Source organism: Phoenix dactylifera, chromosome 5, assembly GCF_051530095.1.
Source record: "Phoenix dactylifera cultivar Ajwa chromosome 5, Ajwa_hap1_PhDact_Kaust_v1.1, whole genome shotgun sequence".
NCBI lineage: Eukaryota > Viridiplantae > Streptophyta > Magnoliopsida > Arecales > Arecaceae > Phoenix > Phoenix dactylifera.
Window position 1 is genome coordinate 29,700,438 of NC_143194.1, and position 21,594 is coordinate 29,722,031.

At 39.7% G+C, this 21,594-nt stretch overlaps 1 protein-coding gene across 3 annotated transcripts; it reads left to right on the top strand.

Annotated features, from left to right (window-relative positions):
* The first annotated feature begins 24 nt into the window (after positions 1-24).
* LOC103702467 (uncharacterized) lies at positions 25-19,832 on the top strand. 3 transcript variants are annotated; one of them, XR_603313.5, is made up of 15 exons: positions 29-621; positions 3,758-3,919; positions 4,756-4,821; positions 5,003-5,146; positions 5,278-5,391; positions 5,544-5,645; positions 5,747-5,932; positions 10,259-10,348; positions 10,424-10,558; positions 14,542-14,664; positions 17,066-17,151; positions 17,422-18,034; positions 18,110-18,187; positions 18,314-19,506; positions 19,612-19,832. XR_603313.5 is itself a non-coding variant. In XM_008784906.5 (14 exons), exons 1-14 carry the CDS (start codon positions 292-294, stop codon positions 19,361-19,363), a joined length of 3,279 nt encoding a protein of 1,092 aa, XP_008783128.3. In that variant the 5' UTR covers positions 25-291; the 3' UTR covers positions 19,364-19,720. The 3 variants fall into 3 exon arrangements, 1 of the variants encoding a protein (XP_008783128.3); XR_003384752.4 differs by having other exon boundaries at positions 19,601-19,720; XM_008784906.5 differs by having other exon boundaries at positions 25-621; positions 18,314-19,720.
* The last annotated feature ends 1,762 nt before the right edge of the window (positions 19,833-21,594 follow it).

Below are 21,594 nucleotides of genomic sequence, written 5' to 3' on the forward strand. Positions count from 1 at the left end.
CCGCCGATCTGCAGGGGCATACTTGTCAAAAGAAAACCTCGTGTCGTGTTCGAGAAGCCAGTCGTTGAATCAGGGAACGATCGCTGCTAGACTTCCGACCACCCCGACTGCGCCACTTCACTCCTATTTCAAATCCCACTCGCCCGCACCCAATTCGGAAGCGAAGCTTCCTTGCCCCCATCCCCTCGCCACCACCGCCTCCGCTCTCTCTTCTTGATTTCGGAGAAAGGGGAAGAAAATTACAAACGATAGATAAAGAGAAAGGGATAGGGCACAGAAAGAGAAAGAAAGATGATGCAAATTCTTCGATTCCGAGGGGGCTCGGCCGCCTCCTCGTCCTCGTCGCCAGCCAAGGGCCGGGATGCGCCTCCGATATCCGATACCCGGAACCCTAGCCCTGTCCCTAGCCGTAGCCCGGGTACTTCTTCTTCTCCTGTTTCTTCCATCACCCCGGGATCCGTGGGCCCGGCGAGGCCGCTGCGGCTGGTGTACTGCGACGAGAAGGGCAAGTTTCGGATGGATCCCGAGGCCGTCGCCACCCTCCATCTCGTCAAAGGCCCCATCGGCATCGTCTCCGTCTGTGGCCGCGCTCGCCAGGGCAAGAGCTTCATCCTCAACCAGGTTGCATCCTCCTCCCCTTCTTTCTCCACCTTTCTTCCTATTTGTGTTATTTTCTTGATTCTAGGGTTGTTCTTGTTCTTCTTTTTATCTAAATTATGGTTAATGTTGTTGTTGGGATGGCTCTATTTTAATCTGACGGGAGATTTAGGTAAGAATTTGCAGTTTCTATGAAAAATAATAATTTTGAGCCCTTTTCTCGAAAAGTTAGGGTTTTGCGAGTTCAAGTTACTTTTTGTCGTTGGGTTCAGTGCAGCATTTTTTTTCTCATGTATGCTATTTTCCTTTCTTGAGGATGAAATTCGAACTACTTAGCAGGCCCTCTAATGACCGACCAATGTCATGGAAGATAGAATCCTTTGATTATTTTGGAACAGACCAAGACAACTCGGCACAGCCTTCACCCTTCCATGTTCATGATCATCTAGTAGCAATCTTGGAAGCTAGTAACTCTTATCTTGGGCCAAGCCCTTGGAAGTTTTAACACAATTTCTCTCAAAGAATGAGGTTTAACCCATTACGGGCCACAGGAAAAAAAAGAAAAAGACTCTGGCCAATCAAAGGAGATCTCTAAAACCCTTTCTTAGCCATTGGATTCTTCTGTTTATTGTGCACTTGTATGCACAAGTCAACATGCACTTGGGATGCATGGGCATAGCTAGATATGTAAGTGTATCAAAAGCAATTGGCACACCAAATTACACTGCTTTTTCTATAACTATTATGCACAAGTCACAAGATGCTAAAACTTGGGATGGATGGGCATAGCCAGGTATGTAAGTGCATCAAAAGCAATTGGCACACCAAATTACACTACTTTTTCTATAACTATTATGCACGAGTCACAAGATGCTAAAACTTGGGATGCATGGGCATGGCTAGATATGTAAGCGTATCGAAAGCAATTGGCACACCAAATTACACTACTTTTTCTATAACTATGAAATATTTGTGGAGTAGTTGTTAGACTTCCTTTTGTGAAAAAAAAAACACTATATATGTATAACTTTTTTTTTTTTTACTTGGGATTATTTTTATCATGAACCCATATTCTTCCTGTTTGAATGATCTAAAGGTCCTCGCTAGCATCCATGATGTCTCTTAGGGGACCTTGCTGCATGATGTCTCCGACATCATAGCTTCTTTGATTTCCAAAATTCAATGTGAGTTTAAAGTAAGAAGAACATCATGAGTTAATTAATATTCTATAGAAAATTGTGAAATTATGGATTGAGTGACTTAGTTCTTATCATTTGTCTTATGTAGCCTGATGATTTTGCATTGTTACCTTACATGATTCATATATCAAGCTTTCAAATCCTTAGAAGATGAATTTAAGAAGTACAGTTGGAAGAGCTTTGGACTGTCCTCAATAGAAAATATGCTACTTGTAATAGTTGAACATGGATTTAGAAACAGAAAACGGGGTATATGATTGTACTTTCAGATAGCCTACTTAAGTTACAGACCACACAAGTTGATATGCAATGATATCAGCCACTGTGGTCAATGCAAATAGGTGCTTATGAACTACCGACAAAGCATGTACCAGAGGATTTGTTGTGGATTGGTACTTACATCGGACAAAATAAAACTTGTTTGGTGCTAAAAGATCTTAAGAGAAAACAAATCTATATATGGGAAGGTGAATGTTTTAGTCTAGAGTTATGGCAAAAGGTTACACTTAAGTTATGGTAGTAGGTCACAAGTAAAACTTGTTCGTTGTCATGATGATGTCTATTGACCATATGACAAGGTGTGGCAAGTCAAGGTAAAATAATATCTTTTAGTGGATTATTGGATGATGACTTCTATATATGCCGGGCAAGGAAATTCAGTGAGTGAATGATGTCCATGCTCACCACATCGATCTCTGACATGTGGCAAGCCTCTTGGAGATGCATGAAGAGGTTTGACCAAGTGGTTGGTGATTTTTGCTTCAGGCAAGATCTTGAGGATACTTTTGTCTGCACTTTACAGGAGGGTAGGAGATAATGTTGCTATAATCATGTTTAAGTAAGTTGATTGAAACTTTGCCTATATGGAATGAGACAACCTGTAGAAATAGTCTAGCTATAATTTGCTGATCCAGTTATCAAGAAATTTGTCGTAAGAGGGTGATTTGGTTCTGTCCTTAAAATCTTGGAGCAGAAATGAGATTCAATGAGAGTGTGATGAGTTTTATTTTGTTCACAGTTAGAAATAACATAAAGAATGGAAACATGGGAGGGAGTTCCCTTCCTCCTTTCCTCAGCCGATATACCATATGGATATGGTATAATTATTAAATGGAGCATGACATCTGTACCGTTGTAACGATAATCGTGCTTTAATTTGGTGCAAGGAATGAAGGTGCTACAAAATATTGAAGATGTCCAAAGGAAATATTATGTTGTCTATTATCTCATTGATGGGAAGAACATAAATGTCATTCTAGCTGAAAAGAAAAGGTAATCTTTGCCTTTTATATATTGAACACTTAGAAGGCACTGATGACCGTTATAGTCAACTCAGAATTTTTGTCATCATACTTGTTGCCAGACTAGGTTATTGCTGTCACTAGCCAATAAAGTAGGCTGCTGATTAGATTAGATACTTACTTTACTCATACAAAACTATTTCTAAACCTAGATTCAAACTCCTGGCTTTCAAAAATTCTATATTAAGACATAAAAAACCTTGCTAATATCCCTCACCAAAATAAATGGAATAAATGTGTAAAAATGTATAATCAATATTGTAGAGTATGCCTATGCAACTCTTCTTGACATCATGCTCTCCCACCCTTAGTCACGGCCAAATCTTCTCTTTATTAACTAGGAATACCTTTTAACTTGACACCAGAACTGTGGATGTCTGCTTGGCTGTCTCTTAGGTATTCAGTATTACCAGAAATTTCTTTACACATATTTCTCCTTTCCATGTCTATCTCAGTTATTATGTGTTCTATTATTATCATCTGATTCTTTCTAGACCCTTATTTGATTGATATATCAAATTTCTCTATCTGGATTTTTTCTCATCCTGTTATCTACTTGCCAACTATAAAATCAATTCGACAAATATATATTTCGCATTAGCTTGTTATGCTTGGGAATTATTGTCTTTAACCAACATTTACATCTGTTATATGTCATAGCTGTTAGGTAGGAGCAGTGGATTTCAGGTGGCTTCCACTCACCGACCATGCACTAAGGGGCTTTGGATGTGGAGTGCCCCAATAAAGCGAACTGCTCTTGATGGAAGTGAATACAATCTTTTGTTGCTGAATAGTGAAGGAATTGATGCCTATGATCAAACGGTTAGAATTGATTCTTTTTAGTATTATCCAGTAGATGATTACACTTGGTCTTGGATTATGTATATGTAATTAGATGTTGTTTCCACACATGGGCTCTGCAAATATCTTATTCATTCCAAGATGACACATCATTTTGTGTTTCCTTCCAGTAAATTCTCCTTACATTTGATATGTGGATATTTAATTTGTAATATTGGTGCATGTCAGCCTTTTGAACACACAAGTGTTTGGAACACGACTGCTGGATGTTTATGCTGTCACTGTAGCTTAATGTTTTAAGGCTGCTGCTTTTGTTGTTGGTCGATGTCTTGAACCTACACTGAAATGGCATCATTTTCTTGACTTTCTCACTTCTATCAGCATTCAGCACGTGTGCATGCACACACTGATACACATAAATATGCATTTTCTGTATGTATATGTAGTAAGTGTATATATAGGTAGTAAGAAGTTACTAACACTAACTATATATTAATTCTAACTCAATAAAAGATTAATAATCAATATTTATTTGAAAATTAAATACTGTCTGGATATCTATAGATAATCCATCAAGATGAGTTCTCATTCTAATAAGGCATCAACCTATATTGACCTGTCCGACACCCAGCAATGAGGCTGGTGCATGATATGCATATTGCCTTGGTGGTAACTTTTTCAGCACCATATGTCTGATGTTTCAGGTTAAAGTACCCAATGGATATTATCTTCGATTAATTCTTTGTTTTATAACATGGTGGTTGAATTTTTGCAGTACTGTTGTGGGATTCTTCTTTTTTTATGATAGTGATTTTGGTCTCATTGACTTCATTTAAGTTTTCCACTCTCTTTGACAGGGAACTTACAGCACCCAGATATTTTCCCTTGCTGTTCTGTTATCAAGCATGTTTATTTATAACCAGGTAAAGATTTACTTATGTGAAAAAGATTCAAGTGGGACCCAATTGGCTTAACTGAAGCTGGAGGTCTTTTTACTTATTTCAATTCTTTTCTACTTCATGATGAAGCAATTAGGTTAGTTTTCCAACCAGGTGTTTAGTAATTACTTGCTTATCTGCTTTTTGATTTTCTTGATTTCTTCAGATGGGTGGTATAGATGAAGCTGCACTTGATCGTCTTTCTCTGGTTACAGAAATGACTAAGCATATTCGTGTTAGGGCGACTGGAGGAAGGTCTGCAACAGCTGAGCTTGGGCAATTTTCACCAGTCTTTATCTGGCTGCTGAGGGTAATTGTATTTGATGTTTATCGTATTAAGCTGACAGTTTCCATACTTGTTGATAATCAGTTTATTTGACAGCTTGCATGATTGTTTTCCTGTCCAATAAATGATGCATATTGTTGTTTTGTGACTTGTAGGACTTCTACTTAGATTTGGTTGAGGATAACAGAAGAATTACTCCACGTGATTACCTAGAGTTAGCTTTGAGACCCATGCAAGGTGGAGGGAAAGATTTATCTGCGAGGAATGAGGTATCATGCGTGTGTCATTTTACATTCACTAAAATGTGTTGGGTTAGGCGAAATGATAGCCTGCCATTGGGTGCAGTTCTATATGCTGTTCCATTCACTGTTTTCTTTTTGGAGTTGGTATGCTGATTCATTCAATAAACACCATTTAATAGATTCGGGAGTCCATTCGATCTCTTTTCCCTGATAGGGAATGTTTCACACTTGTGCGGCCATTGAATGATGAAAACGATCTCCAACGCCTTGATCAAATCCCCGTGAGTCTTATCCTTTGTTTTGCTTATGTTTCATTTTATGTTCTCTGTAGATTGCCTGTCTCCAACCTCTATCATATTTTTGCTCTCTGCTCATTGTGCAGCTAAACAGATTAAGGCCAGAATTTAGATCAGGTTTGGATGCATTGACAAAGTTTGTTCTCGAGCGAACTAGACCTAAACAAATAGGGTCTACTGTTATGACTGGTCCAATTGTTGCTGGTGTCACACAGTCATTCTTGGATGCCATCAACAATGGAGCCGTGCCTACAATATCCTCCTCATGGCAGGTTTGTGCAACTGTTAGGGTTTTACTTTTGCTGTTTTCTGCTCTTTTTATGGCTCTTGTCATTATGTAATTCTATTTATATCAAATTGGTCAAGGGGAATGGTGTACTGCTATGCTTATTTTCTTTTTCCTTTTTTCTTTTTTTTGGGGGGGTTGGGGGAAGGGGGGCATGGATGCTTTGATTCTTTGCCTGTTTGATTCTAAAACAAGAGTATAACTGTTCCTAAGCACATCTATTATTGCATATCTTGTTAACTGAATCCTGATGCTTTCATATAAGTAATTAAGCATAAGATTACGTAGGATTGTTCTTGAAGCAGCTAGGAGGTAACAATAGGATCAAAACAATAGGATTGGCCTGAAGCATCAATATGACCTAAGGTTCGCTGTCTCGGTACCAAACAGGCGAACACCGTACTGGTGTCACACTAATATAGTGTCAGTACGGTACAGATTTTTTTTAGCGCATCGAGTGTCAGTATGCCACCCATACCGAGTACCGGTATTGAACCGGTATGGTCGTACTGTACGGTTTGGGCCGGTACGGCATACTATGATATAACCTCAAGTGATCTTCTTAGCAATTATTAGATCATTCCAAGAATATATTTATGTTGAAAGGTCTACATTGACTTAGGTGGAGGCAGCCCCCTGAGCACTTCATGTAAGTCCTTATGGCTTGAAAATGCAGCTGGGCCGCATAATAGGCAGCTGGACAACTGTATAAACTTCGGTTTCCACATAAGGGGGCAGGCATATGCAAGTCAGTTCGGGCTGGTTGGGTCATAGGTTCATTGTCTGTGGGTCTGGCTGTTTGTGATGTCAGTGCAGGTTGTAAAGCCCCTTGGGCTTTACTTCGAAGGTTCAGAGACAATCTTGATTGAGATCAAGCACCAGAAAGGAGGACCACGGCCTGGTTGATGGTGGGTGGTTTTCAACGACACAAGGAGGTGGTGCCAGACAGCAGGAGATGGCTGTGTTTTTACTCCTGGCCTCAGTTTCTTCCTTTACTCCTCTACCTCATTTCCTGTCTCCTCTTTTCCTCTTCTTGATCTCCTCTCCTTCCTTTACCTCAATTTTTGTATCTCATGCTTAATATTTTGTTTTCCCTTCTTTCTTATCAGTCTGGCACCTGTCTAGCACCTAGGCACTATGCAATCTTTCAGCTGCTTGTGAACTGTGGCCAAGAACCTTGTTTGCGACAGGTTGACTAGCATCAACTATTAGAACTTTTAGTTTGAAAAAATAAAAAGGAAATGGGGAAGTAAGAAGTTATTAAATGTATTGTTTGTAAATTAACAGTTTGCCCCCACATGTTAACCTTTTGAACTCATAAAGAAATAAACTTGTCCACAATCTTACATAAACTGCCAACACTTGTGCAATTGCCATCTTATAGATCCAAGTACAATCCATCAATTTTCGGTAAGAGATGGCCCAGAAGACCAATATGCAAGTTGAGAAGCCTGCCTTATTGGAAGAATTGTGGGGTTTGTTACAAGGATTGAAGAGCTAAAATTTTCATTGTCATTTGTTACTAATTATTAAGATAAGCATCTGGGCTACTATTTCCTTTGTGATTTGGAAGAAAAATGAAACCAAAAAAAGTTCTGTATGCTGCTATATGATTTCTAGGAGAGAGAGAAAGATTCCCTAACATGGCTCATTTCTCACCAAAGCAACAATTCAACGACTCTATGAACCAATTTGCCGAGCAAGGGTTCTTGGTTGTGTTTCCCCAGCGGCCACCCAGTGGCAATGGAAAATGAATTCAGGTGGGCTCGGTGCAATTTGCATTTTATTGTTAAGAGAGAGCTTCTCATTCTCTTATAGAAGCCTGCGTCATGCGGGTAAGCTGCAGGGAGCACTGAGCAATGGGGATGAAGGCGACTCTGCCCATGGGTTGAATTGTTTAGTTTTGGCTGACTATGATGTGCAACATTGTTAGTCTCTTCCTCACTAGGCATCCCTCTGAAAGTGGCTTCCATCCTAAACTTTTATAGTTGTAGTTAACTTGTTGATTACATTTAATTCAAGCAAAGTTTTATCATGTACTTAGATATTGTACTATTGTTGAAATTCATTTTGCTGTTATCTACCCTTGACACACTTTGTTTCTCAAAAAAGTAAATGTTCTAACCCATATTGCTACTTATACCACTTGAGCATTCATCCATGATGAGGAGTCAGCTTTTTCTCAGCAATTAACTCGCCATTTATTCTTTAAAAAACAAGTAACAAACCCCTTTGATACACTTCTTCTTTGACAAATTTAAATATGAAATTTGTAGGTTTCCAATTGACACACAAGAGGTAAATTTGACATTCTTTAGCATCATCTTTTTATATATATATAAATTAGCAAAACGATAATTGTAATTTTGTCAATTATTTGGTGTTTACCTTTTTAATGTAGCGCAGCAAATGTCATTTGGTATCTAGATTGTGCTTCTATTAGGCTGTAGCTTGCGAAGTTACTTATAATACATAGAGTAGTATATTGCTAGGTCGACCATCTTCCCCATCAATCTAGCAGCTCTTATTTAAGTACATTGCCTATAGCTTCGGCCTTAGACTTCACTTTTCACACCAATCCACATGCATGCTGTTGGATTATTCTGGATAATTCTCATTGTTTCATGATATTTCTTTAGTCAATTGAGTGGCTTCATTTTTTGGCTAAAGTCTAGTTAATTGTTGTTTGTCTTGTTTAATTTTTTAACATTGGCTCCAAACTGTGTCTGCATAATAAAACCATTGGTGTCAAGCCTGGATTTTAAGTTTTTTTTTGGCTGTAACATCTTGTTGATGCATGATGGCTATTATCCACCAAACAGGCTGCAAATTTGCCACTTAGAATGGGTGCAAACTCCAGTATGTCACTGCTCATTACTGAGGAAATTGTTTATCTCTTATGGATAAGTTTCAACCAGTATATGAGAATAAAAGTAAGTGAACTTAATGGATGATTGAGGAAGATATATAACACACATAAAAGAAAGCACTTCACCAATCTTTGAGATGGAGCATGGAAACAAGCGAACTTGGAATTCAGGTGTTAAGTGCTCGTACCTTTTTTTTTTTTTGAACTCAACTTAATGTACCAATTTTTGAGATAAGCATGGAAACTAGTAAACTTGGAATTGGGATGTGAAGTGGTTGTACCTTGTTTTAACTTTTGAAGTTAATATATAGCGGAGTGAAGATGGTTTGCATGCAAGTTTTGTGAACACTGTGAGATGAGTTTTTGTAACCCTTCCAACTTCAAGAGGAAACAAAGTATCGATGGTAATATTGGCAATATACTCAATTGAACAATCTTTTGGTGGTGTTAGTGTGTTTTCTTAGTTATAGTGCTATTAGGGTGTTTTTTTAGTTACAGTGCTATCTCTTTTCCTAGGCAGATGACTTAAGGTCATAATGTGATGATCTTTCTAAAATGAAGGGAAGGTATTTCCTATTGTAGTTGTTTTAATATATAATTAAAAAAACTCCCAGGTTTTTTACTTGCTGTAGGATGTAGTTCTAAGGATGTTCGATTTGACATCATATCATTTTTCTGCCCTTTCCTTGTATATATGGTTGCACAAATCTTGCACATTGCAAACTATCACAATATGGTTGCACAAATCTTGCACATTGCAAACTATCACTGCATGATAAATTTTCAAGCAGTTTGTCAAAAATTCTTTCATGCTAGTATAATTTGAAGATGCCAACATTAATGCATATGTGTGCAAGCATGTACGCTTGTGTTCATGCATACCCACATAACATATATAAACATATATATTGTATATATGTTTGTATATGTATGTATATTTATGTATGCATGTATCTATGTATGTACATATCGATGTCAATAGCCATCACCAAAATTTTTCATTTTAGCCCCTATGGAAGGACTTGTGAACCATCTTTTCGGTATAAAGTTTGTTGTTTCCTTAATCAAAAAGGTAGACATGCTTTTTGATGTTAATCCATTCATGAAGCTCTCATAGTTTTGGGAGAGAAGGCTATATCAATGCTTTGCATATGAGAACTATACTGGCTACCCCTTCTCCTTCTGTTTTTTGAGGAAATTCTAGTTTTAAGTGCAAAAAGTGAGCATGAGTGAGTTATTTAATCTGATATGGTAGTAGCTTATATGGCAACATTTGTGCCCTTAGTTTCATTGTCTTATATATTTTATTGTGTTTATGATGTTAAAGTTGTGCTTCTCAACGAGGCAGACCTGGTATCCAAAATGGGAAACTAATAGGTAATCAAATGATATGAGCATAGATCCACCGCATTATTTGAAGTGTATCTATTTGATATCTTGCAGTGTGTCGAAGAAGCGGAATGTCGTAGGGCATATGATTCTGCTGTTGAGGTTTACATGTCATCTTTTGATCGCACAAAGCCAGCTGAGGAGGTAAAGTTACATCAATACCAGATAGGCATTGAACTTGCTGGTGGACATGAGTCATTACTAACTTATATGGTTTAGGCTTTCTTAAGAGAAGCGCATGAAGATGCTGTTCAAAAATCACTGGCTGTATTTAAGGAAACTGCCGTGGGATCTGGCTCAGCACGTATGAACTATGAAAAGCTACTTCACAACTTCTTCAGAAAGGCATATGAAGTAAGGGTCAACTCTGTTCTTTGACCATCATAATAAACCGTTTCATCTGTTCACTTCCTTCATTTACTGCAAACAAACTATGATGGAAATTTATCTCTACTGAGATCCTTGCAGTATGGTCTTGTTGACATCTGTCGCCTACCAACTTAATTCTGTAACTCGAGCAAGAATAAAATGGCAAGTGTCCTCTTTATGGTCTCACTTTGTTGGCACATCTGCGGAACTACTTCTGTAATCTGTGTGTTTCAAGATCTGAGGAACAATGGGCTTAACATTTTTAGCTTAACCTTGATTGCGATCCCAAAATTGCATGGATTTCTGGTTTAGGTGAAGCACATGTCGGAATCTTTTATTTTTACCTGAAAACATATTCCAGCTATATTATATCAGCACATTTTGCTCCATCTACTATGAGCATTTCATGCTTGTGATCAAGATTTTAAATACCGATATTGAATCCCATATTATTGTTTCATTAGAACAGTACAGCATCGGTGCAGTACCGGTGCTGATAGTATGTGCTGTAACTGACAACTTCCAGAAAATGGAAAAAACCATCGGTGCCAATTGGCATGGTCAGTATGGCACCCTGCCAATGTGCACCAGTACACATTGATACGTCTAGTATGTACGGATGCAGCTGTTTCGACATCCCGGCACCTGTAATGGTGCCAGTTTCCTGCTGGAACCTTACGGTACTGGTCATACCATCCCTGTACCATCCCATTCTGTTGGTTTTTTGAAACCATACTTGTGATGATATAATCTGCAAGGCTATGCTACTGAAATTTCACACTTTCTGCAAGCTGTCTTTTTTATCTAACTTTGAAGTTTGAGTCATATTGTTTACTTTAATGTTGTATAAAATTTCTAGTGTTTCCTTGAATTATAGAATACTTTGTTCATCAAACTTATTCATCTCCATGTGTAATGTTTTTTCACATTCTTCTACCTTGTCATAACTAGTGTGTTTCATCTTTCTTGCATTGCTCTGTGTAATTCTGATAGATATTCTCTCTTTGATGTAGGAGAAAAGCTCAATTCAACTCTCCACAGTTGAAACGCTTAAATTGTTGACAATTTGTAATCTTTCATGTTTAGATGCTTAAAGAACCACAGTGTATTAAATGCTTCCGCATATATTAGGTTCTCTTGGGGGCTGTTGGTCATCTTGGGCTTGTTTTATTTCCAGTTTTTTTGATAGCCCACATCTTTTTCCCCTTCTTTTTGACTATTATATATACAGCTCAGTCTATCAAATAACCTTCTTTGATGCCCAACTTGGCGACTTAAACTATGGTCCAGTTGGTGAGACAAGCCCAGCGTTTTGTTTCATCCTATAGCAGGATCTTATGACCATATTTATCTGTGTTTTGAGTCTTGACCGCAGTAGTTAGAGGTGGCTGCTATTGTAACCATTGATGCTTCGGAATAATTTCTTGATGCGCTGCATAGACACACACAGTATATACACAAACCCAGCAGACCACACACATAACATGCTTGCATCCATCCACTTTCATATACACAGAGAACACAAACAGTCATAAAGGTGATCCTTTTCTGTGCATTGGCACACCGTAACAAGGTGTACATAAGGTGTGCTTTTTGAGCACCTTGATGAAGTTATCTTTGCCTTGTGGAAGGTAAGGCACCGAAGTTGCGCCTTGGGCGAACCTTGCTGCATGCCTTTGACAGCACTAATCTTTGTTGGTTGATTGATTCTGCAATGATAATAATCTAATATTCTCTTAAACCTGTCTGATACACTGTAGTTTAATAAATGAATAAAGGATGAAAAAAATAATGGAATAAGCTGCATAGCTGAACCTTATTTCTGCAGAATTTAATTGGGAACCACATGCTCTGGTCAGGCAGTGCAAGTTGATTCTACTTGGTTATGCACTGAAAGCTGCCAATAATATAGATTTGGGTTTTTGTTAGAATTCCAAGGTAATTCCCATGATGTCACTGACTTAAGCACCTATCTTTATTTCTAATTCTATTGGACTAGCCATAGTCCAACTAGAACTTAAGCTAATAAACACCAGAACCTGTTATTGTTTCTGAAAGACAGCCATCCAGATATCTGCAGGAACCCCTCAAATTAGTAGGTACAACTTTTGCTTTGTGTCTCAATGGCTAGATTATCCAACTTACTGAAAACTTTGCCAATTAGTCTTACGAATTTTCGCCAAAACCTATTTTCAGTGGTGTTCCTTGACTTCTTACAATAACATGCTTTTGTGTACTTTTCAGGTATTTTCAAATAATTAACTTAATTTTATTTTCCTATTATCATATTTAAAAATTATTTATTTGTTTTTTTTGAAATAAACGTTTTCCCAACTCTCCTGAGCTTTTGTGGAATTACAATTTTTGCTATTTGGCAAATTAACCTCAAATTCCAACTTTGTGTGGTGTACATGAAATGAAATGTATATTTTACATGTCTATTGTTACTTGGGGGGATAGTCTCTGTATTGCTGAGAGGTAAGCTCATAATTGTGTATATATGGGGCTGTTAACTGTTTTTGTAATGGATACTGAGTAATCTCTATAGCTTTGTCTCATGTTGTCTTATTTGTTCAAATAGTGTTTGAACTAGATGCAGCTATATTGAGATCTGAACTTTCTTAGTTGCTTCATGCAAAAATAAAGTTTATTAGGGTTTTGTAATTTACTGAAGATCATTGTGAATATTTTTGGTGTACTTCCAATTTTTTATTTAAATGTCTTTGTATGATTTCAATCCTTTTGCTGGTGCAAGTCCATCAAGTTAGCTTAATATAACCTGGGTAACCCTTGAGTATGTATCAGTAAGAGTATCATGCTTCCTATCATCCATCAATTTCTTTGTTCAATATTACTATTTTTTTGTTTCATGCAGCAACTTCTATTCTTGCTGTTCTTATCTGTCCTTTTTCTGGTATTTCTTGTACATTTGTGAGACAGAGGCACATACAAATTGGTAAGATGTGCATCTGTCTATATGTAGCTATGTATGTTTTGGGATAAGCTTGAAACTCAAATTTTTTAGTTGGCCTGCTCTCTCCCTTCTGCTTCCCTAAATTGACATTAATGCGCGCTATATGGTCTCTTGCCTATTTGCCCATTTCTGCAAGTCAGCATTTTTTTCATCTCTTCACCTCCCAAAAAATTGACCACCATTCAGCTGCCTCCAATGACCACCTTTTTTTGACACCTACAAGCATTGTTCTTCATAGAATTAAGCTTACCACTATTGATGTCATTGCCTCCCAAGATATGTCACCTGGAAAAGAAAAGCATAACTGTTTGATTTCTGAACTTGTATCGATGATATTGATGCCCTCCTTTTCTTGTCTTTAGGACGACCATAAATGCTACTCATGCTATGGGAACATAACAGAACACTCATCTAGTCCTTGTGAATCATGAGCAGACTGATTCTCTTATGCTGATGTTATGTGATTCTCTAATTCAAGGAGTATATCAGATCAACTTTGATGGAGTGAGATCAACCTTAAAAGCTTAAATCATGTCATGAGAAATCCAGGGGTTTGCTGGTCATTAGATATGATATTAGTATCAGTATTTACTTTCTTGCCTTTAGCTCTGGCAACAACCATGTGGAAGCTCAAAGCTATGGAGATCAATGTGGAGTATGAAGAGACTAGGAAGACTAAGAGACAAACTGAATGGAGGGCACTGACTTTGATATCACACTGTTCCTAAATTAATTGGTCCCACCAATCTTTGAATTAATCAGAACCATAGCTGGCTGCCAGATGGTTCTAAAGAAGAATCGGAGTGCTACTACAAGTTTTCCTAAGGTCAACTAGGTTACTGATTGGTCATCAGGGTTTGTAACACTCATTTTTTTTCCTTGGTACTGGTGTCATCTGTTTCTGACTACAAGGTCATATCCATATAAATGATCAAGTTTTGCTTCTAGGGATTTTTGTTGTATATTTCTCATTGTTGTTTGGATGCTGATGCAGGGCTACAAAAGGAATGCCTTTTTGGAGGCTGATTTGCAATGTTCGAACACCATACAGAGCATGGAAAAGAAGCTACGAGCAGCTTGTCATGTTCCAAATGTGAAACTTGATAGTGTGATTCAGGTACGAACAGTTTTATTGTGGCAGCACGCATCTGGTTGTATATGCATGTGCCTATATGTGCATATTATTCACATAAGTAGTTATAACAAAGCTGCAGCATAGAATAAGCGTTCTTGTTATCATAGGACATTACAGGACATTACACTATAATTATTAAGGAATAATGTGCAATGTTTTCAGTTTAGGTAGTTATAGATAGGGGTTGGGTTGATCTGGTACACCCTCTACTAAAACATGGTATGCTGTTGGCATGATACACCCTGAACTGGCTGGTATAGGAAGATACTGCAAACACTAATAATATGTGTTAAATAGGATGCTGCAAAACCCATTTCTTTTGATCCTGAGATTTCTAGTACCTTGTTCTGTAGAAATTTCCTTTTACATTTTCTCTCAAATGCATTTGGCTTTAATCATATGCATAACGATCAAGCCTTACCCAGCTATTTTGGCTCTATTTTGTACATCCTTTTTCACTAGTCTTTCCTGTTAAAAAACTTGTAAATATTTACATGAACTTTTGCAAGCCTTTTCTTAAATATTCAACCCATGGTATCCCTCCTCTTCCGTAAGCCTCAAACACTTTCTAGATCTCTCTTCCTTGGTGTCTTTTTCTTTGTTTCATATGTTTGTACCATCTGTCAGTTCACTGATACTTTCTATTGAGGTAGTCATATAATTGCTCTAAATATTTCATCAGTTGCCTTTTTTTACGAAAAATAACTTTTAATGTTGGCCTTCATGGCATAAGTTATTCTTAAAATTATAATATTTTCATCAGCACTGTACCATCACCCCTACCTATCCAGCTATAGATTTTTGGACATGCACATCCAAGAATTGAACCCAGAAACTTTTCTTGCTAAGCAAAGGGGTGTGACCACTAGGACCAGCCCCAATTCACCAGCTTACAGTTTAGCTGCTTGAAGGTTAACGTGAGCTAGAAATATTTTCATTTTCATCAAAGGCTGATAGAAATACTTATCCAATCATTTGAACTCATTATATCATAATCATATGGTCTATGTTCATTCTTTTTAGCAAATTTGCTATTCTGGTGGGGATCTGGTGAATGATGTCATCTTTTACACGGCTACAGCTTAAATGCTTTTATTATAGAAAAATGTTATAATAAAGAACAAAATGTTAATTGAATGCCTATATTTCAAATTTATAAACTTCTTGCAAATCATAGATGGAAACAGCCTGTCTGCTACCATTCAACATCAGAGAAACCAGCATCCCCAGCTTTGGGGCAGCTGATGGTTGTCTCATTCTTCAACCAAAAATGTTTTCTGGAGAGCTGATGTTTTGATTCCGATAAAAGATACTAGATTGGGTAAAAAGTTATTTTTTTAAGCAAGAAAAATGCAGTTGGTGATCATGTTCCACCGCAAACAAAGAAATGCAGCATTTAAGAGAAGTCATGTTTATGAAACTTGTTCTAGTATTTTGTCTTATTCATGGCTGTGAGTTTCATTCTGTTTGGTGAACATCCTTAATTAGGAAACGTATATTTGGTGTTTGACCTATTAGTCAGGTGCATTACCCATTATTTTATCATCAAACCAAGTGGATTAGATTATATGACACCAGTTGTTGTAGCATGGGAAGGATTTTATCAAATGCAAATAGCTGTAGGAGGTGAGTTGCGGGGCTGATTCAATAATGGATAACCAGATATCAATGAATGCCCATTAGATATTTTACCTAGGTTGGTGATGATTTGTCAATTTTTGTGCTGGTCACCCATGGATGTCTCTGCATTTCCTAGAAACTTCATCCAACCTCTTTTTACGATATTACCACGTCAGGTTTGACATAGCTTATTGTGTGTTACATGGTACCATGTAGGCCAATGTTTGGAAATATGAAGACATTTGGATGAAAATTTGTGAGCATTAAGGCGTTAAATTATGGGTTGTTTATGGGTGCTGTCTTGTGAGTGTGATTAGATACAATAAGAGTAAAACTTCCAATTAATCTCAGTATTTTTCAGCTACAAATATCTTTCTTCTTAATATCTCCATGCCTTTTCATTCAAATATTTTAGACACAACTACTCTGTTGAATCATGTGACTAAAAACTTGATGTCTGTTTTATGTTATAGTTTAGGTGTATTAGTGAATTCTTTGACTCAATGCAACACTAATTTGGTGACTGTCATCATGTGTCCAATACCATAAGCACATGTGGACACCTGCACCTGACTGCTTCATTCTCTTTAGTGTCCACTTTGGAGTTAAATATACATCACTCTTGGCTTTTTAGTCATGCAATTAGTCCCAAGCTCCACATGATCAAAATTGCTGGCTTTATTGATGGATGGTTGCATCATCCAAGTGTCTAATGAATTATGTTGTGTGATTGAAAGATTATGATATAGCATTATCTTTGCAGGTTCTGGAAGATCTGCTTTCTGAGTTCGAGTCATCTTCTCATGGTCCAGGCAAATGGAAAATGTTGGCTGCCTTTTTACGACAGTGGTATGTCTCTGCCTTTTTGTTTCACAATTATGTTGGCTGAATGAAGTTAATGTTGATTGGGAAAGATGACACAATTGTATTTGCATGTCCAACTTTTAAACCTGACACTGATCTGATGGTTCCATAGTTTTAATTTCATACATTTGCATTGCTAGATGGCTCATAAACTTTGGGTTTCCCAAGTTTTAATTAATCTTATAAGCTCTTGATAATTTTATTGAACTTTTAAGTTTTATAAGCTTTTATTGTTATTCTAATTGTGTTTTGTAGTTTGGAGGGGCCCATACTGGACCTCTTTAAAAAGCAATTAGATCAAACTGAATCTGAACGGAGTGCTCTCACATTGAAATGCCGGTCAAATGAAGACAAACTGGGGCTGCTTAAGAAGCAGCTTGAGGCAAATGAAAAGCATAGAGCTGAATATTTGAAGCGATATGAGGAAGCTATCAGTGATAAGCAAAAATTTTCTGAGGAGTACAACAGTCGTATTGCAAATTTGCTGAGCAAATGCAGCACATTGGAGGAGCGTTGTATGAGTATCGAAAAAGCTCTTGATCTTGCAAGACAGGAATCCACTGATTGGAAAATTAAGTATGACGAAAGCAGTTTAGAGCTGAAGGCCGAGGAAGATAGGTTTAAAGCTAAATTTTCAGCTCTGGAGTCAAGGTTAAGTGCTGCTGAAGGAAGACTGGCTGCTGCTCGTGAACAGGCAGAATCTGCTCAGGAAGAGGCATCAGAGTGGAAGCGGAAGTATGCTGTTGCTGCTGGAGAAGCCAAAACAGCCTTGGAGAGAGCAGCATTAGTGCAGGAGCGCACTAATAAAAAAGCACAAGAAAGGGAAGATGCAGTAAGGGCAGAATTCTCTGCCCAGTTGGTGGAAAAGGTCGGTCATTGTTTCTTCGCCTTTCATCCATCCTACATATTACGTTCAATCCTTATATATTGCTGTTGATGATAGGGAGAGGAAATCAAGAACTTAAATGCAAAGCTTGATTCTTCTGAGAACCATGCAAGTACTTTGGTTTCACGCCTGGAGGTAAAATTTAGATCTTCAGAGAACTTTTGTGTGTTCTTTCATTTTTCTTTTAAATGAAATCCGTGTTTCTTTTATGACATGCAAGTATATGATGATGATTGCAATTTCATCCAATTTTATCTATAGGCTGCTCAGACAAAGCTGGAGAATCACGAGTTGGAAACTTTGGCCCTGAAGGATGAAGTAAAGAAGTTAAATTCAAACTTAGATTCTGTGAAAGCTAAAGTTCAGCCCTATGAGAGGGAAGCCAAAATACTGGAACAAGAAAAGAACCATCTCCAAGAAAGGTACATTGCTGAGTGCAAGAAATTTGATGATGCAGAAGAGAGGCTCAAGGTCGCTGAAAGGGATGCAAAGAGAGCTACTGAGTTGGCTGATACTGCTCGGGCAGAAGTAGTTGCTGCTCAGAAGGAGAAGAGTGAAATGCAGCACTTGGCAATGGAAAGACTAGCAATAATTGAAAGAGTTGAACGGCAAGTTGATAGAATGGAGCAAGAGAAAGTGAAGCTGATGGATGAAGTAGAGAGGTTGCGTCAATCTGAAATGGATGCCGTGTCCAAGGTTACACTACTTGAGAGGAGAGTTGGTGAGAGAGAGAGAGAGATTGAGGATCTATTGAGTCGGAGCAATGAACAAAGGTCCAACACAGTCCAAGTCCTTGAGAGTCTTCTGGCAACAGAACGTTCAGCTCGAACTGAGGCCAACAGCAGAGCAGAGGCCTTGTCCTTGCAGCTACAAGCTACTCAAGGCAGACTAGATGCACTCCATCAGGAACTGACATCTGTTCGTCTAAATGAGACCGCACTTGATAGTAAGCTTAGGACTGCTTCTCATGGGAAACGGTTAAGAGTAGATAATTATCCGGGCACAGGATCTGTCCAAGATATGGAGGTTGATGAGGGGTTGGTGAGGGGTAGAAAGAGATCCAAGAGTACTACAAGCCCCTTAAAGAATACTCAGACAGAAGATGGTGGTTCTGTTTATAAAGGAGAAGAAATTGAAACCCGGAGCCAGGAACGTCAAGAAACTGAATCCGATGACCATACAAAGTTCACAATTCTGAAACTGAAGCAGGAGCTCACCAAGCATGGGTTTGGTGGACAACTGCTGCAGCTGAGGAATCCTAACAAAAAGGAGATTGTTGCTCTTTATGAGAAGCATGTCCTTCAAAAGTAGCTATTTATCATGTAACCATCTGGCGACTTACGAGAGCATAAAAGCTGTGCATGGTTTGTTCACAGGGTGTGGAATCATCTAAACTTGCGCAAATTGCTCCATATACAGATGTTCTGTAATTACAGAGCCTTCTATATTTTAAGGTAAGTGCCATTTTCATGTTTTTAATGCAATTATGTCATCATTGGGTTCATATTGACTTTCACACTGTTGATTGATGGTTCATTTTTGTTTAAGCAACTGTACAGAAGTATGCTTGTGTATTCTCCCAGTTGGTTTCTGTGCATCCGAAAGGGAATAGTCTGTTGGTTTTAGTACATATTTTTTCCATCTATGGCCATGTTAAAATTTCAGCTAGTCCGGTTTGATACATGGAACAATGACATGATCCGTGTAAAAAGAGGGTGCATTGTCAGGGGAGAGAAGATTCACCTTTGAAATGAGATTTATAACAGCTTTCTCGCTCCCATGAGTGAAAGTCTTGGTGCAGCGACACCCTAGTCACTAAATGTTCTGCTGTATTAGCACCATGTGATAATCTCGCTAGTCACTCCTTTAAATAGTTTGATTTGAGCTTAAATGATGAGATTCTTTGGCCCTGCATTCCTCATGTTGTATTATATTTTTAGTGATCCATAGAATTATTATAAATTTATGGAGCATTTAGTGGTGCTCAACCAATGGATATGCTATTCTTCCTTCAACTGAAGGTGGATCCTTGGCTTCTTTGGCTAATAATCAGTGGCCTGGTTAATCATGCCATCTTTCAGGCTTATAATTACTTCTAATCATCTGCTTGTTTGATCAACAATTAAGTATATACTTAGTAGCAGCTGTTTGGTGAGGTTCCTCCTAATTCACCTCACCAAATCAGCCAAATCACGAAGGCCAAGGCGGAGCAAGAGCAAGGCTCATGTCCGCCCAAAGGTCTTCTTTCATTCCTTGGGGCACAACCGAGGTTCGGCCATCCTTGGCAAGCAAGGGCCGAGTCATTGGCAACACCGACCGGGCACAGCAGCGGCGCGCCCAAGGCCGCAGACCTTTGGCTGGGGCGCCACTGCAACCGAGGCATCCAACAGGCCACAAGGACCAAACACAAGGCAAAGCCATTGGCCGGGAGGGCCAAGCCAAAATTCCAGCCGCGCGCAAGGATTGGACGCCCCGGGTCCAAGCCATTGCGCGCGCACACCAGCAAGCCAACAATATCCGGACGGGCACAGGCGCGGCCAAGGCAAGCCCAGCACAGGTCAAGGCACGCGCAAGCCACAGAGGGCCAACCGACAGCAACGGGGCGCGCGCCAAGGCACAGCAGGCGCGCGGGCTAGAGGGAACCAACGGGCGGCAACCGCCCAGGCGCGCCCAAGGAGCACCGTGCGCACGGGCCCTTGGCGCCAAAGACCGCCGCGCGCACAGGCCTGGAGCAACGGCCGGCAACCGCCAGCGCGCGCGGGCCCTTGGCGCCCAAGACCGGCGCGCGCACGCGCCAGTGGCAACGGCAGGCAACCGCTGGCACGCGCAGGCGCGTGGCCGCCAGCGCCAGCGCGCGCGCGTGCCATGCGCCGCAGACAGCAACCGCCCGAGCGCGCCAACCACCAACCGACCGAGTCCATGCGCGCGCGGGAACCAACATCCAGCAACCGGCGGGCGACCGAGCGCCCAGACGGCCAGCGGCCAGGCGCCCAGCGCCCAGACGCCCAGCGACCGAGCGCCCAGCGGCAGAGCGCCCAACGACGGAACGCCCAGCGCCCAGACCGACAGAGCCAAAGGATCCAACCACCGACAAAAGGGTCAGGCGCAGGAAAACCAAGGCAGCGCCTGGTCTGCCCATGCCCACGCGCAGCCCGCCAGACCGCGCGCGGCACGGGCAAAACCAGTGCGCCGGGCCATGACAGCAGGATTATCCTTCTGCAGAGACAAGCACAGAGGAGTGCCAACAGCAGCCAACTCAAGTCTCTGCAGTGGCCACAGCTTGGCCAACAGCAAGAAACTGCCAACATCCAAAGTTGCAGGCCATTGCCAACAACAGCCAGAAACCGCCAGCAACCACCGCCAAGCCAAGCAAGCAGCCAACCAAATGGCAACCGAATCAAGACAGCAAACCAAGCAAGGGAAGTTCCCAAGGAGTTGCCACAGCATGCAAACAGCCAGCCGGATGGAAGCCTTTGTAGGCCATTGTAGGGAGTCTACAAATAGGGCCAAATGAAGTGGGGGGAGGGACTTTTGAACCATTG